This window comes from Pteropus vampyrus, unplaced genomic scaffold (assembly GCF_000151845.1).
Source record: "Pteropus vampyrus isolate Shadow unplaced genomic scaffold, Pvam_2.0 Scaffold1, whole genome shotgun sequence".
In the NCBI taxonomy this organism is placed as follows: domain Eukaryota; kingdom Metazoa; phylum Chordata; class Mammalia; order Chiroptera; family Pteropodidae; genus Pteropus; species Pteropus vampyrus.
Window position 1 is genome coordinate 226558 of NW_011888782.1, and position 18481 is coordinate 245038.

An 18481-nucleotide genomic window follows, 5' to 3' on the forward strand; every position below is an offset into this window, starting at 1 on the left:
AGTTTTTGCTTAGTATTTTATGTAAATGTATTATTTTTAGCTTCATTGAAACAAAAATCAAATACTTCTAAAATATTTAATGGGCATTAATGTTGATTTTTTTTTTTAATTAAGATATTTTTTCTTATTTTTTTTTAAACAGTGTTTCGGGTCGAGCTTTCCTGTACTGGCAAAGTAGATTCTGAGGTTATGATACTAATGCAGCTCAACTTGACAGTGAATTCTTCAAAAAACTTTACAGTCTTAAATTTTAAACGAAGGAAAATGTGCTACAAAAGTAAGGAATTTATTTACCAAAGTGTGTGTTTTATGCAGATGTGAGAAGGTCAAAAATAGATTTTGTCGTCTGTTTTACAGATTTGTAACCAAATTTTGATTATGGTTGCGAATGAGAAAAGAAAGAGCACTAACAGATGAAATTCCAAGCTTATTGCCAGACAGCTTGTAGCCAAGAATCTTATTCAAGCTCTACTCAGTCTCCATCTCACTATCTCCCTATCTTTTATCAGAATTACTGGGCATTTTATATTAGGAATGTGAAATAGCACTAAAGTAGCTGAATGCTTAAAAAGAAATCAGGTAATTCTGATAGAGGCCCCTGAGTAATGGAGTGTTAATTGCGTTTCCCTTATAAAATTTCTGTTATGCATTATGGCTCTGTTCTTGGCAAGAGATTGGGACAAATGGCTTAAGTCTCAGTTTTTTTTAAATCTGTAAAGTGGGCATAATGACCTATTTAAGAGGTTTTTGTTTTGTTTTGTTTTTTTAAGATTAATCAAATCTAGCCTAAAGCTTGGAATACCATATGTGAGTACTTAATGAATGTTAGTTTTTGATTTTGAATAATCTGTTACTCAAGAAATTACAGTGGATATGAAAAAGAAAAAAACGACGAATCTAAAAAACCCCCTCTAAACTTATGGAGTGCTTACTCTGTTCCTAGTGCTTTACGTGCAATAAACCCATTTAACCCTTACAATAACCTTAGACAATAGGTTCTCAGTATCTCCTTTTTCTGAAAAGGAAGCTATAGCTCAGAATCTGACCAACTTGCCAAGGTCACACAGCTAAGTGGTGCAACAAACCCTTAGCCTCATTGTTAAATTGTCTCTTAACACATTTTCTAATTGAAGTTAGTGCTGAGTGTTGTACAAACACCTCAGGCCAGCAAGTGAATTATAATGGCTAATGTCTGGATACATGTCAATAAAAAAGCTGTGTTGCATTAGAATAGACATTTTTAAAATAAAGAGTTAGCTTTGGTGTTTTGATACATTTTTCAGTTCTAGTGTATTCAGTATGAACTTACTTCATTTAATTTTAAAGCCAGAGTGGACTTTAGAGGCTCTCTAATTCAACTAGTCATTATATTATTAATCTGAGGAGACTGGGCCCTAAGAGGCCACCTAAGCTTGTACACCAGTTAGTGAAGAGCGTAGAGCCTTGTTCCTGATCCCTTTTTATTTGCTGGTTATACTAATGACCATACCATCATCCAGTTCATATTGATGACTCTTACTTTAATATGTGATCCTAATGTATTTATCTGGTTTTTCATCCTACAGCACTTTAAAAACTGTCTATAACAGAAAACATATCTGTACTATATCAAATATTAATAGGTGTTACTGTCAAGAAAAATTTCCTTTATCATCTGAGGATGGGAATTACTGGATCAGACAAGTCATTACTCTAGAACTCCTCAGAGCCTTTACACTCTCTGCTAATGGGCACTGTGAACCTCCACAGAGGTCATAATATGTGGCTGTCCCCAAACTTCTTGACCACAGAAACCCTTTTTCATTGATCATCTATAAGGAACACCCTTTGGTTAATGCTGGCATAGACTATTGATTGATGATTATAGTGATTATCAGAATAGTAGTCTATCATTTATTATCTTGCAACAAATACCTTGTTACTTAGTTCAGGCAGTGTTCTGATAGAATATAAAACTATCTTAGAGAAATTCAGAAAACGTACTTTATAATATTTAAGGATTTTCATGGAAAAGAGTTTCTAAAGCATCTTTTATCTCCTTTTTAATTCAGAACTTGAAGAAGTAAAAACTTCAGCCTTGGACAAAAACACTAGCAGAACTATTTGTAAGTGTTACTTTATTATCCTTCTCCATCATTAGGGATGAAAATTGTTTCCAGTTTTGTCAAAAGATAAATGATGTCATGCTGTTTAATTCACTGATATTTGATAGATTGATATATAATTGGATGAAACTATTAGAATATTAAACATTTTGTGAAGTAATATTCAGACATATTTTATAACAACTGACCTAAAAAACTTTTATAAGCAAGAAGTCATATCATTTCAAATGGTCATAAAGTACGAGCACAAAATATGTGTAAGGTCTTCATCTATTTAGCAGAAGTTTAGAAAATCTGATTTATTATCTGGTCCTAATCCTCAACCAATTTTATCCAGGTTAGAATATAAGCTTAAAAAGATACCATGTTATTTAAACCTACAGAGCAGAATCTCAAAGTAGAATTTTTATTTTTATGGTAATGGCTATGTTTAGATGGTAACTTAGACTTCTTTTCTTTTGTCTTTTTCTGACATGGACACATCATTGAGTCTCACTTTTCCTGCAAGTTTGAATAGCAGTATCTTAAAATGCTACTAGATTCTCTCTGTGGAAATAAATTGAAAATTTTGTGGGGAGATTTCAAGTATGCAAAAGTTGAGAGAATGAGCTAATGAACCCCCATGTGACCATCACCCTACTTAAATAACAGCATTTTGCCAGTGCTATTCTATTGATCTTCTCTTCCTTTTCTGGATGGGTAGATGGGTGGGAAGGGTTATAGTATTTTAAAGTATATGCCAGGCATCCTATAATTTCACCCATAAATATTTCAATGTGGATCTCTTTTAAAAAAGACCATTCGAAAAATAACTACAATCACTCAACACCTATTCACTTGTATTTGATTTATTACATATAACAAAATTAACAACAATTACTTAATATCTTCTAATAATCCATGTTCAGATTAACTTGATTGCCTCAAAAACATCTTTTAAAATTTTTTCCTATATCAGAATCCAAATGAGGTCTACACACATTATATTCGATTGGCATGTATTTTATATTAATCAGAAACCACCCCTAACCCCCCCTCCCCCCGACCCCTGCTAATAGCACTTATTTGTTAAAGAAATTGAGTCATTTGTTCCATAGAATTTCCCACATCTGCATCTTTGTGGTGTCATTTGACATGTTTTTCTCTCTTCTATAAACTGGTAGTTAGATTTCATACTTGAGTAGATTTAGGACCAGCTCTTGACAAAAATAGTTCATGGATGGTAGTATGTACTTTTATTTTATCTTTTTCAACACCTCATAGATGTACCAAAGTAGACCTTTTTTGAAAGTAAAATAATATGAGATACTGTCTACTTTTTTTTAGAACATTTTATTTGGCTTTATCTTTAAGAAGAAAGAAAAGCTATTTAAAAAATATTGCTAACCCATCTCCCCAGTTTACTTTTAAAATTCTGGTGATTTTACCCATTTCTATGCTAATAGGATGTTATTTCTCACAAAGAGAGTAGAGTATTGCATATTCTTGGTGTCTGTCTCTTCCTTACTACTTCCTTCTGTCCTTCCTTCCCTTTCTATCTACCCATCCATCTAACATTTATTGAGAGTCTGTGATGTGCCGGGTGCTATGATTGAAACAGAGGATTAGACTCTGAGCAGAACAGACCCTGCAATCAAAGGCTTGTAATGTAATAGAGGAGATGGACAAAGCAATAAGCAGTGATAACAATGTAGTGTGGCAAGCTGTGGGAAGGCAAGGTGCTTTGGGAACCCTGAAGAGGAGCATGTAATCTCCTCTGAAGGAGTAAGGGACACTTCCTGAGGAAGTAACATCTCATCCGAGACCCGAAGGGTTGCCATGTGTTGGCAGGTAAAATGTCAAAATGAAGGAATGGGAACAGTATATACATAAGTCTGGAATATGGAGGTGATCGAGCAGGGTGCATTTGGGGGACCTGTCCAGCAAAGCAGTGTCCTATTCTCTGCCCTGGAGTGTGTTTGGACGGTACTGCCAATGTCAGCCCTTTGAGACTTTTTTCCTTGCTCCTCCCAAAATTAAACAGCCCATGGCATTCTCGAGGAAAGTAGTGCCTTCATTCAAGTCCCAGTCAGTGCCCTAGAAGCCATTCTGTCTCTTTGCATTATCTGTTCTGATTTGCCATTTGTTGATTCAAAATTTAAGTTTTAGAAAGCAATCTTATTTCCAAGTTTTTGAAAGCTATAACTTTCATCTTTTGTCCTAACTTATCCACAGAACTCCAAACTTGTATTTCTGTCAACTTGACATCTCCATGTAGTTATGTACTAGGTACTCTTAGACAAAACAAAACTCTTGTTTCTCTTCCCCCAGCCAGTTTTTTTTTATCTTTGTAAAGGTACCATTCTTCACCTAATTCTTTAAGCCAAAGCTTTGATTCCTCTTTGTCTTTGTACCTCAGTATACTCCATTATCAAGTTCTGTTGACTCTGCTTCCCAACCCATTAACTTCTCATCTTCACTATAACACTCTTGCTCACGCCACTGCTGTGTCTTTCTTGGACGACTCTAGTTACTTTCTCACTTGTTCCCTACTCCTGCCTTCATTCCTTTCCACAGCATTCTTTACATGGCATGTAGTCATTTTTTCCCCCAAGTATGAGAGTGTGTGTCATTCCTTTACTTGAAACCTTGCAGTGATTTCCCTTCTCATTGAGGATAAAACCCAAATTCCTTAGGTTTAATTCAGTTGGATTATGATGTGAGTACTCCTTATTGAACTACTTGAATCTCCAATTTTGCTTCTATTTCTCTGTCTTCCACTCTGCTCAGTCGTTTTCTGGACCTTTGTGTGTCTCTTTCTCAGTTTGCCTCTCTGTATGTGTGATTACCTCTTTGAGTTATTTCCCCTATTGCTAAAGCTTGCTTGCTTTCTCTCTTTTTTTGAATAATATAAAGGTGAATATTATTTTATTTCATGAATAAATATCTTGTTTTTCTGCATTTATCTTTAGAAACAGATAAGCAAAATAATTTTTTTTACCCTCAAAAGAGAAAAAGATTAAACATTTGCTGTCTTTTTTTAATCTTGCGAGTTGCTGTGTTGTATAATTTGTTCTCCTGTGAGTCAGTGGTGGTTGACAGCAAAGGAGTCTGATCTCTCTGCTCCAGGCATCACTGATGAGGAAGTATGAAAGATTTAAAGGTCTGTGCTGTCCAGTATGGTAACTACTAGCTACATGTGGTCATTTAACTATAAATTATTTAAAATGAAATAAAATTAAAACTTTAGTTCCTCAGTTGTTACTAGCTACATTTTAAGCACTTAAAAGCCACACGTGGCCAGTGGCTACTCTATTAGCACACTATACAACATTTTCATCAGTTATGTTGGACAACGCTGCTATAGGTGGTTTATTATATGTATACCACTTGGGACTTTTATACTGGTTAACCAAAAGTTCTATTTAAAACCCTTTTTTAAAACTACAACAAAACATTAAAAATTTGTGTGAACTTAACATCAGCACACTATTAGTAACTGATCTTATCAAGGAATGGACACATAAAATCTTTTTTACAAAGAACAGGTTATTCATTGTGTATACTAGGTCACAAAGCAATTGATGATATATTTTTTAAAAAGCTTAATTGCTTTTCATTTTTATTTCAGATGATCCTGTACATGCAGCTCCAACCACTTCTACGCGTGTGTTTTATATCAGCGTAGGGGTTTGCTGTGCAGTAATATTTCTTGTAGCAATAATATTAGCTGTTTTGCACCTTCATAGTATGAAAAGGATTGAACTGGATGACAGGTACTGTACATATCTTGGAAAAGGAAAAAAAATTAAAGCGGTTAATTTACTTTCATGGGAGCCCACAGACACCCATGCACACGGGTGCACAGGGGAAAGAGGGAGGATGATTAAGCTCTAGTCACATGGGAAGTTACTGTCTTTGTGGTTACTGTCATTGTGTTTCTTTCTTTTTTTTTTAAGTTAATTTAATTTTTTAAAATTTGTGAAGTCAGAAATTATACTTCATTAGTTAGTGGGGAAGAAGTGGAGATCAGACCTTTATCCCATCCCCTTTGACATGACTCTATTCCAGACTCCTAGTACCTTTTAAAAATAGCCCTGTTTCTTCCTCCTACTTCATCCCTTCATTATTATCCGTTTGTCCATCCATCCAATAAGCATTTATTGAGAACCTGCTGAGATTTAATTCATTGGTTCTCCTGGTTGCACATTAGAGTCATTGGTAAGCTTTTAAAACATGTCAGAACTTGGGTCCAACTTTCCAGAGATTCTCATAATTGGTCTGCAGTGATGTTTTGGCATCATTATTTTTCTTGAAGCTTCTTGAATGATTCTAATGTGTAGTCTTTGAGGTACACTGGGTTAGATATTATGCTAAGTGCTGGGAATAAAAAAATTAATGATATACCACATGGCTTCAAATATTTAATCTTTGACATTAACCCATAATTATAAAAGTTTGTAAAGTTGATGATCATGATATATGTACTATAGTGTGGAAATACAAAAGGTGCTTGTCCCAGCCTGGGTGAGAGTCAGAGATGACAAGGGAGATATTATAGCAAGGATAGGCAAGAGGTAAAGATGGAATGGTAGGTTTATTTTCCCAAATACCCAATTCTCATTTCCCTCCTCAGTGATTCTCAGTTGCTGACTGAAGACATTCCCAGCTTTGTGACTTGGCTTTCAAAGCCCTCCTTTACGGGCGACGTATCACCCATATTCTTTGGACCTTTCTCTCTTTCTTACCATGTCCTCCAGTCAAATGATTACTTGTTCCTCACTTTTGCTCCACACTTTCCCCTTCAGGACTTTTGTTCATGCTTTCCTTCTACCCACAGGGCTCCTGCATTTTTCGTCAGTCTAAACCCTGTTCTTCCTTCAGATTTCAACTTCATTACTATCTGTTTCATTAAGTCTTTCCTAAGCCTCCCAACTATTCGTTTCTCTTTCTTCTCTTTGTTTCTCCCTCCCTCTCTGTCTCTGTTTTGGTAGCAATAATTATACCTTTTCCTTCTAAAATCACTTTTTTTGTGTGTACTTATCTCTCCTACTAGAATGTAAGCTTTTTCCTATTTGGGAGCAGTGTGTCTTACTCATTGTTGAATCCCCAGTCCTAACACAGTGTCATATGTACAGTGGGTAAGCATATTTATGGCATACAAACCCAAGGGGACAGGGAGCCGTCCCTAAGAACTTGTTCCCACTGTTTTACTTCTTTACCTGAGTAGAGAAAAAAAGAGAATGATAAGAATGAAAAGAGAAATGCATGGGTGATGTTTTTCAAAATATGTTTTGTGTCGAAGTCAGAGTTAGGTTTTGTAGAGGAAGAAGTGGTATTTAGAAACACCGAGGGAGAAATGAGGTAACAGGAACATTTTGATAGGACTCAGAGAAGATAAGAGTCATTGAAGAGCGTGACATTTGGAAGTCAGTTTTGACACCCACATTTCCCTAGCATGCTTGCATGTATCCTGGGGCTGTGAACCCACATAGGCCAAAGTTTTGCAAGAACTTTTTGATTCTATGGGGTATACACCTCTGTCTGCTGAAATAATCTTCTACCACCCATGAATTGGTTCTAGTTCTCTCTAGTTTTCAGGTGAGGGTTTCCAGACATTGCCTGAAAAAAGTAGCTTACACTATCACTTGTTTTCAGAGCATAGCATAGTGATTAAGAGCTTGGCTCTGGAGCCAGAGCGTCTCTGGATTCTGGCTGCTCCACTTATAAGCTTTATGGCCTAAGGTAAGTTATGCAGCCTCTTTTTGTCTTAGTTTTTCTCATCTATGAAGCAGAAATCATAATGACACATACTTAGGGATGTTGTGAAGTTTTAACGAAATATACCATAAGCTCTCAGAACACAGTCCTGCATATAGTAAGTGCCATTATTTTGATTTTTGTTTTCAGAGAGGTGCAGTGTGCTAATAGTGATGGACTAATTTCTTCTTTAGCTCGTTCCTTTTCTGTTAGCCAGTAGTTATTATGTGTCAGGCAAGCTGACAGTGGTGACTAGAAAATTCCCATCCAGTAATCTGATACCATCTCAGAGACACTTGTTACTTCTCTCTGCATAGAGACCACTGAGATAACTATGGCTACCATTTTGTTGAGTGTTTATTGTTTACTGGTACTTTTTATTGTTTATTTTATTGTTTATTGTTTACTAAGCCGTATTATTTTATTTGATACAGCCACCTATGGGTATGATACTGTACTTGTTTTAAGGATGAAGAAACAGGCTTAAAGAGAATAACTTTTCTAGGATTGCCCTACTGGAAACAGGGTAGAGTAGCAGGAGAGACTCATTATTGTAATAGCTGTATTTTAATGACTGAGTATTATAATTATATAAAGCACTTGCTGTATGCCAGGCACTATTCCACATATTTTATATCCATTAATCCCCTTAATTCTCACAACAGCCCTGTGAGGTTTAATGGAATCTATGGCTCCATGAAATTCCTTGGACAGGGATGGGAGAGAATTCTTCCATTCCAGGTATTCAGGAGCTAGAGTCCTGTTATACACAGAGCTTTTTAAGAGGCAGAGGATAAAACTGCCTGAGATGTGCTCCTGCTAGGAGCAATTGGATGCCATGTATGTGGCTGTCCCTCTCCTGACACCATAAGGTTATCTTTTCAATCTCTCTGTTATGCCAGGTGAGTCTGTTCTGGAGAGGCAGAGCTTCTTTCCCTATTCACTCTAAAGTCCTTCCACAGAGGAATTGATCTGCCCCCTCTCTACACTGTAGTCTTTCCCTGGTAGTTTATGACTGCAGAATAGTTCATTCCTCTTTTATGGGATACTTGAACTTGTTATTTGGCAATATCTTCATTTTACTTTATTTCCATTACCCCACCACCCTCACCCTTACTGGTGACAAAGTCCCCTTTATTTCTCTGTAATTGTTTTTATATCCAGTGCCTAACAGGTATCAGTTAAATGAATGTTGAATGAAGAATTTGTTGAGTGAGGAATGACTAGAGGGAAGCAAAAAACCATTTTGTTATACCAATGATTCTTTGTCTCTTTCAATATATATCACCAGATCATGTCAGAAGCAACCATTGTCTGGTTTTTATCTTTTTTTTTCCCCCCCGAGGAAGTATAGTTTTCTGTTTGTTGATTGATTCAATAATTGTTTCTTGAGCTTTCACTGAGGCTCAGTTTGGCCCACTGGTGTCCACTGTCCAGGCACTGGCTTAAGTGCTAGGGAGGAAGGACTGCTTTCATTGTCCCTGCTGGAATGTAGGTTTCGTGAGAGTAGAGGTCTTTGTCTGTTATGTTCACTACTGTATCCCCAGCACCCAGCACAGTATCTGGCATGTAGTACACACTTAATAAATATTTGTTGAATGAATGAATGAATGAATGAATGAATGAGTTACAGAGAAAAACAAAGAAATACAAATTGTAATAAGTTCTCTGAAAGAAAATGGGGTCATCTTTGCCCTAACTTCTAACTTCAACTCTGAAACAGAGTTAATATTTCCGTAACTATTCTTAATTGCTTATGAAAATCAAATGAGATAATTTATTTAGACTGGTTTTAAACTGTTAAGTGCTAGCAAATACACTTTCATTTTCTACCTCATGTGACGTAGCTGTGTAGATAGTGGTTTTAATAGTTGTCAGGGTGGATCCCTGACTGCTCCCTTCTCTCTTAGCAGTATGTCTGGGGTTTAAAAGGTTTGTCCTGACCACTTAACAGTGCTTTGCTCATTGTAGGAACCCACTAAATACCTGTTGAACAAGCGAAAAATTAACTTGGACGTACTCATAACATCTTTTTGTATGTCCACGATCTTTTCAAGAATTTTGAGGTGGTACAAGAGTGCCACCTACTGTTCATATATTGGAGAGAAACACAATAGTAAATAATTTGGGGTCTGTGTATTCTACCATCAGTGTTTATTGATCGCAGGGTGTTTAAGTAGTACTTTCACATATGTTATTATACAACTTGAGCCTCACAAAAATCCTGAGAGGCAGGTTTTTCTTAATCCTATGTTATAGGTAAGTAAATTGAAGTTTTCTATTTTACCCCTTTAGGAAGGGTAACGTTTCTTTTCCTTCCCCAGTTTTGAATTCTGGACTTTTAAAAACTCTGATTTCCAGTGCAATCTTTGAATAGTACTCAGAACTCCAGAAACAGGGTCCCTGTTGTTCCTTGTCATTCTCTAAGGATTGGGGATGCATTAATATTAGTAACAATAAAAATAATTAGTAATAATAATTTGTAAATGCTTAGTTATTCCCTCATCTGTATGCCATTTGATTTTGGACTATCAATAAAAGAGACTTGTCTTTCTATTCCTTTTCTTAAAAGCAATCCAATTGATTGGTATGGGCCTTTTTCCTAAGAGAGACTTCATAGTTCTTTATAGTTGTGTGAGGTTCAGAACTGCTACTATCTGTGGTATCTGAGGACTAGTTCCTGCATTCCTGAATGACTGATGAAATGAACCTACTTGATGATTATAGAGATAGAAAGGAAAAAAAAATAGCTTTACTTTATGAGATAGATTAAAAATTTCCATATGGAACATTTGTGATGGCGATCCATGTATTGTGATCTCCATTGGGACTTTAAACTGGTTATAATGTCTACATGTATTTTTGTATGTACGGAAGGAGGAAATTTCTCATCTAAGCTAACTTGCCAGATATTTCTCTTTTAATAATTGTTTGCAGCATCAGTGCCAGCAGTAGTTCCCAAGGGCTGTCTCAGCCATCTACCCAGACGACTCAGTATCTGCGAGCTGACACACCCAACAACGCAACTCCTATTACCAGTAAGAGTTAATTTAATTCTAAAAATGGTTTACTAAAGTGGTCTATGTGTACCATACTATGTACATAATGTCTAATGAGTACAGAATTAGGCTTGATATTCAACTTTTGCTTTCTAGAGCATTTAATAAAACATTCTAAAATTAAGGTATTAAAAATCAATTTTAAGTTTAATTGCTAGATTTAATTTTGTAGAGATTTCCATAGACTAATTATATTAAAAGGGCTATGGAATCTCTTCTGTATAAATTCAGAAGGAAAGTTTTCAGGTAGTTAGAATAAACTATTGAACTGCATGATGACAGACTTGGATTTTAATGAATTGTTTGATGGTCTTACGGGATAGGGTAAGAACTTTACATTGTTTTCTAATCATGATAGGACACTAGCTGCCATCAGAATTGAGAGCATGGGATGAACTGATTTCCTTTTTTTGAACAAGGTTTTATACTTTAACACGTTGCTGTTTAGGGGAAAATAATCATTCTTAGAGTACAATTTATACATAATGAGGAATCATTCATCTTACAAATAAGAAACAACATAATCAGCAGGATAGATAGTGGGTCACAAGTCAGGGCTCCACTCAGTGATGCCATTGATTAATTAGGTTCCTATAGGCAATTAACTATTATCATCCTTGGGTTCTTTAGTAAACTAATATCAAGAATATCCGTTCTTCATCCAATGCTGTGTTGCGGTCTTTCAATACTGTTTCCCATTACAAAGAACCAGGATTCTTTGGAGAAATGGATAATTCTAGGACTGGGTCGGGAAAGTAGAGATAAACCTGGGACATGTGGCTGAGTCGGAAACCAGGGAACCTATTAAAGGCTTGGTGAGCTCCCAACGTGAGACCATTGGAGCATCTAAGAGAATAATTAATGACTGCAGCGGATTGTAACATAAAATGTGTAAAAGTCCATGAGTTTGTAATGATACTTTAAAAAAATTTGATTATTATGAGAAGTGACTGGGGCACCAGTAATACCTTACTCTGACAAGTGGCTACGTGGACTACATTTCAGAGTAACCAGATAGTGCTGGTTGATGAGGCAAAATGTTTCTGTGCAGAAGAACACCAGCTAATAAATAAAGAAGGAAAGATCAAATTAGAAAATCTGTTTGCAACCCCTAATAAAATATTTGGTTCAGGAAAAGATTATCATTATTTAAAACCCTGCAAACAAAGGGAAATGAGAACTTTACCATTTGAGGGACCAGACTTTTCACCGCCTGGATCCACTAATGAAACTTAGCATCTCAAGAATTAGGACGGCTAATTATTTCGCATTCCTAGATGTGATGTACCCACTCATGGAGTGTTGTTTCCCCATCCTCCTCTAAGAGTTAACCTGGATCGAATGAAGGCTATAGAATTGATTTACAGTTTATAGAAAATATAGGGATAGAAGAACAAATTAAATGATACTCGAAGAAGCAGATGCCAGATATTCTCCAGGATGATTAACCTGGTTTCTTTAATAAGACAGTGGCAAGAAAAAGGAAAGGGGAATTTAAAAGAAATTAAAAGAAATCCTAAAAGTAGATTAAAAGAAATTAAAAGAAATCCTAACAGTAGTTACCATCACCACCAACAAAAGAAAGAAATATATGCTCTTCAGAAAATATGATAGATATGTAAGTAGTCCAGAGACTATTCAGCATAAACACATCATTGCTTTTAATCTTTAGATGTCAAGCTTTGCTTATTAGAGTCAATTTGTAATTGTGGCTACAACCTTAAAGAGGTAGATAATTCAGTTATTATATATGCTAAAAGCAAAATACTTTTTTTAAAAAGTGGAAATACATTTATTTATGAAAACACTTTTAGTTACCATCATAAGAAATTTTCTTGTTTTTGTGGACATTACCTTAAATAGGTAATAATTTATTTATTATATATAATAAAAACACTTTTTAAAACCTCAATTGAAATACATTTGTTTATAAATAAAAGAGAAATGAGCAGAAAAATATTGAAGACATAATGACTAAGAATTTTCCAAAATAACAGAACACTCCAGACCACAGAGCCAAGATCAGAGGACTCCAGGAGGAATAAACATACACAAATACATATACTCATACCACTAGAAATATCATGGTCAAACTGCTGATCAGTAGAATCAGGTGTTGTCAGCCAGACTCATCTGTTGTAAAGATCCCCAAAGCCTTTCATGTAGTTCTTCTAGCAGGCATTTGATGATCATTGTCTGGGTCTACTAATTCTACAGGGATTTTTCTTTCCAATATCTACCAAAGAAAATAAATCATTAGAGATACCATTCCAATTTCCATTTGCTAAACAGGATTTTCTATTTATCCTTTTTTTTTCTTGGAATAAAAATTTTAATTTGTAGCTAGAAATTTTGTTTTTGCTGTCATTGTATTAAAAATGAATGGAAGTTAAGGGAACTGAAAAACATGAATTTCACAATGTAATGACTAGGCTGTATGAATATCAGAATGATTAAATTGATTATATATCTTGTTACATATTTTTATAAGTCTCTCTTCATTTTGAGAGAAAAACAGTCCAGAAAAGAGATTAAATGAATTCTATGAATCAAAGCTTGTTTCATTTGTTTCAATTGAAGTGGTGGTAATGTGATACTATTTTAGTGTTTCTTATTTTAATTCTGCATTTTAAGATTTTGGGGTAGGAAAAGTCTTTCTTTAAAATTTAGTATGACCTTCATAAGAGATTTCTCCCTGTTCATGTGTGCTTTTTTCCTTTTATGATTCTTACATTCATTCATTCCCGTGACTTGAGTCCTGATGTTCTAACTGAACTAGTTGACCCCAGTGCCATAATAAGGGTATTTATATTTCTTGTTTTGGCTTTGTTGGCTCCTCAGGTTATCCTACCTTGCGGATAGAGAAGAACGACCTGAGAAGTGTAACTCTTTTGGAGGCCAAAGCCAAGGTGAAGGATATAGCAATATCCAGGGAGAGGATAACCCTAAAAGATGTACTCCAAGAAGGTATTTGTTATCTCAGAATCAGGTCTCCAAGGAAGATTTAATGTTAGCACTGTAAAAATTTTTTGTTTCAAATTTTGAGAATTTTATCCTCATTTTGTGTCTCAGGATAGAAAGCAGTACACAGTTTATTTCCTTTATAAAACTGATTTTCATTTGCCCTGTCTTTATACCTTTAATTTGTCTTAATACAGCTTTGGTGCAATTCTTGATTTTCGAGTATATTAAAGCATATGTGTTGGCATTTGTTTAAAGTATATTTTCTGTTTAGTTCTTCTTTAAAGATGCTTGCTACCTAGCAGGCCTCTTAAGGAAATTCTTAAGTAATTTTCTCTGTGACAGATAGCATAGGGGTTCTAGCAGAAGGAGTGTACATGGGCTTTGGAGTTACATCAGAGTTCCAGTCTCAGTCTCAGTCCCATGGTTTATTATCTGTATGACTCTGGAGAAGTCACTTAATGTCTTTATGTTCCATTCCCTCTTATGTAAATTTGGACTACATTGTTTACTCTTAAACTAGTAATGAAGTTAGATGAAATTATACACATTAAATGAACTAGCACATAATAGGTGTTTGATAGGTATTAGTGCCTTTTCTCTCCCCACTTGCTGGTCCTTGTTTTCTTTTTTGAGTTTTAGGGTATTGACTGGGGAGATGCTGAAAGATGAAGACAGAAATTAATAATAAAATATTTCATTGAGCTCTTGAAGTTGTTAAATAGAGATGTACTTTTTCTCCCTTCCATAATTCAGTGCGGAAAGTTTTGGATGCATGTGGATCATCTGAATTTATCAGTTGGTTTTGCTTGTAGCTCAGTCACAGCTAAGTGAGGGGCTTGAACTGTCCCCAGTGGCCAATTTTAATGAACAGAAACAGAGATCGCTTATGTCTGTTTTTGAATGAATGAGGATAGTTCATTTCTCTCCTTTTTCGTTGCTCTAAGGTTAAGCCTAGAAATTCATAAATGCCTCTGTGGATGCCCCATTACTGAGCTCCAGTGCTCTTGGATATATCATTAGTTTATTTGGGATAATTCAGAAAGAATTCTCATATACTTGTGAGAAATTTCTAAAAGCAAGATATTTTCATAGTTACAAAGAACCTCTAACATTGAAAAACAAAGATTTGGGTCTTTTTACTCTAGAGCTAGAGTAATGTGAATTACATATATTCTTGTTATGTTTCTTTAAAGGTTTATTGTGCTAAAAAGTTTTGCATTTACAATTTTATGAAGGTTATTTATGATCTCATTAACTTTCTTTTAGGTACTTTTGGGCGTATTTTCCATGGGATTTTAGTAGATGAAAAAGATCCAAATAAAGAAAAACAAGCATTTGTAAAAACAGTTAAAGGTAAGATTTTTCCTCCCATACTATTTTCATAATGCTTTCCTGCTTAAGTAGCTCATGCCAGCAAAATCTGCCTCAAATTCTGAGTGTGTGCCAGACCTTTAAATAAGTCCATGTTAATTTAGCTCATATGGAGGCTTTTAAGGATATTTGATTCTTCTTATTAAGGTATAGAAAATAGAAGTCCAAGAAATTAAGACATTAAACATTGATTAGATATTATGCAGGCTTCAGGTTAAATTTTGTCCACTTGACTTCATTGTTGCTGTATCTAATATTGTGTTTTTCATACATTAAAATTCTTTTTTTTTTTCCCTCCCAAAAAACATGTTATTTTTCCTCCTCTCTGCAACCTCCTCCAACACTGAGGGCTGTTAAGGAAAAAAATGACCCCCAGGCCCACTGCACCTTATGTGAATAGCCATTGTTTATGTTTCTTCTACTCCCTCCTCCTTTTTTTGCTATTATTCATAGTGCTGCAGAAAATATCTGTGTGTGTGTATTTCTTGGTATAACTTTGGAGATACAGCCATATATGGAATTGCTGCCCCAAGTGGTGTTTACATTTAAAATTTTGATAGATGTTGCCAGATTGTTTCCTGAAAGGTAGCACTAGTTTATATTTTTATGAAGAGGGTACCTATTTTCATTTACATACCTTTTAGAGAAATGTGATACCTAATTTTTTGCTTATTGATTTATATAAATTTTCCAGCTAGAGATTCCTAATCAAAATATACTAGGATATTATGTATATATGGCTTATTCCCTAAAAGTGGTAAATTAGTAAGATCTTTTAAAATATTAGAATTTTAATTATTTGTAATCAATTATGTAAAAGCTGAAATAGTTCTTAGTTAAGTCTAAATGCTCATTTTAAGAGAAAGGAAAATGTGGTCATTTACAGGGTGCTTAATATCTGAGATTGGTTGGGATGACAAGATGTAAATTTGGGGAAAACATTTAGTATTTTGAATACAGAAATTGAGGACAAAATTAAATTCAGTTTTGTGAGTAGGAGGTGACAATTTTATGACGTTTACAAAGTTAATTTATAAGAACTTGCTTCTAAATTTACTTAGGAATTCATGGAAAGTGTGAAGGATTTATGTTTATTGTTTCTAAAAAGTTGGTTTGTACTAATGTAACAAATTTTTTAGAATTTAATTTCTTTTAATTTAGGAAAATTGATTGTTTAGGTGTGCTACAGACAGACACACACACACACCCCTTTTTTTCTAAAGTGTTTTACTATATCGTTTAGTATTTATTTTATTCACCCACCTCTCATAGCCCCAAAACAGTTTTAAAAGTTAATATTTAAGTTAAGTTAGGTCTCACTATATTTTCTGACTGGTTTTGAAGGTTATTCTACATATTACTCTTTATAAATGTAAATTTGAACCTAAGTTTGATAATCGTTACCTTTCATTGCACTTTCTTTTTTTTTTAATAAAACATTTCCCCTTAATTCTAATATTTCTCTTGGAGTTTGTAAATATTCTATGGACAATTTAGAACTAGGCTATTATTAATTTGTTCTGTATGAATCTTGAATTAACAAAAGAGATTTCTGTACAGAATTGCCTTGATTTCGGGTTGGAAGGGGGGAAAGAAGGAAATAATAGTGATAAGAAAACACAATGTGGCTACCAGGACTGTTTTACAAGATAAGATTCCTCTTTCCGTATACACTTGAATTTGGAGTCACTTGCTTGTTTCTACGCATTACCACTGTAAGCCAGACGGAAACAAGAGAAAGCACAATGAGTCCTTAGCCAAGATGTGGTAATGGTTTGCTTGGGAAACAGAGAGGAAGTGCATTGACTACAGTCCTTGCCTCTGAATTGTTAGATTACTCCACATAATTATCTCTGAGATTTATTCTTTTGGAATGTTTTTTTTATTTTAATTGAAGCTATGTAGAGGTAACAACATTCTTTTCACAAATCTGTATGCTTTATTAAATGCTACACAATTAGAAGTGCCACTTAAAATGCAAAAAAAATATTTTTTAATGCTTGAAAACATTTTTATTTTTTTCCTTTTGTTATAAAAGGGTAACAAGTAGCATTTATTGAGGGCGCTCTAAATACACAACTGATTTGTGCGGAATTTGTTGTCTTTACTGATCCTTATCAAGTTCTCTAAGGTACACATTATTCAGGACTCGCTTAGTTTTTAATGGAAGTTGAGACAGGACAGGAGACTTGTGCATGGTTACACAGACAAAAATAATGGGCAGAGGTACAAATCCCAGATTGCACACCCCCAAAACTCAGGCCCTTTCCACTATACGTTATGGCTCAAAAATTATGTTTTTAAAAGGTCATTGACCTTGACCTTTAGGCATAAGCAGAAAATTGGAGTTTAGCTTCTTAAAAAAATTCATAATTTTGCACACTTAATAGATATTTCAATATAAATTTCCAGAGATTGAAATTAGGAATCTGAATTTCACACAATGACTATTGTGAAATTGAATTCCATAAAATAAATTAATTAATTTAAGGTTATTGGTATTCTTATTTTCTTTAATAGCTAATTTTTATAACTTGAGAGTGTGTTTTTTTATTATTTTGTTATTTCTTGTAACTTTTAGAATGCAAATTATTTTAAAGTATTCTTTTCAAATATATAGTTTCAAGATAGACCTTTCAGTATTTAAAATTAAAAGACCTAGAACTAGATTGGGAAAGGAATCCAGAAAATGATTTTTTTCTTACTAAATAGATAAAATTATTTTTTTCTCTATTTCACAGTTTTCTTAGATCATCATCCAGTGCAAGTGTAATAGAACATGCTTATCTAAGTTAAGAACTTGAAAAATATTATACATGAAATGACACATTCTGAAATTGCCTTTGTTTTACCTGGATCTCTATACCAGTTGTTGGGAAGGTGAACTCTTACCAACTGGGTGTGAACCTCAGTTGGTGAGGTTCATTACCTTACTGGTTTTCAATTCTAATATGATCCTACCAGCCCCTAAATAGGCGTGGCTATAATTTCATTAAAAGTTATTTAGAGTACAGAAAGAAAGATAAAGGCGCATTCCCTCATTTACTAAATGATTCCAAATGTCAGTCAGTTTGTAGACAACATTGGTATGAAGAAGCACCTTTTCCAAAGAAGTACCAGCTGTTTTAAGTCTTTTGCTTTTTGTCCATCCATTTGACATTCCTACAAAAGTCTTGACTAAGTAAAGCTGTCTGGAAAGAGGGTGCTAATAGCAAGTAGTGGGAGAGGGAGTGATTCCATCCT

The 18481-nt window shown here is 34.6% G+C and overlaps 1 protein-coding gene across 1 annotated transcript in view; it reads left to right on the plus strand.

The window, feature by feature from the left end:
- RYK (receptor-like tyrosine kinase) overlaps window positions 1-18481 on the plus strand; it is a 100577-nt gene that overhangs the window by 54479 nt on the left and 27617 nt on the right. Inside the window, exons 6-11 of the mRNA XM_023527395.1 lie at window positions 143-277; window positions 2052-2105; window positions 5716-5860; window positions 10782-10882; window positions 13745-13870; window positions 15134-15220. Of these exons, the coding sequence (XP_023383163.1) occupies window positions 143-277; window positions 2052-2105; window positions 5716-5860; window positions 10782-10882; window positions 13745-13870; window positions 15134-15220 (648 nt within the window). The remainder of the gene's footprint in view (window positions 1-142; window positions 278-2051; window positions 2106-5715; window positions 5861-10781; window positions 10883-13744; window positions 13871-15133; window positions 15221-18481) is intronic.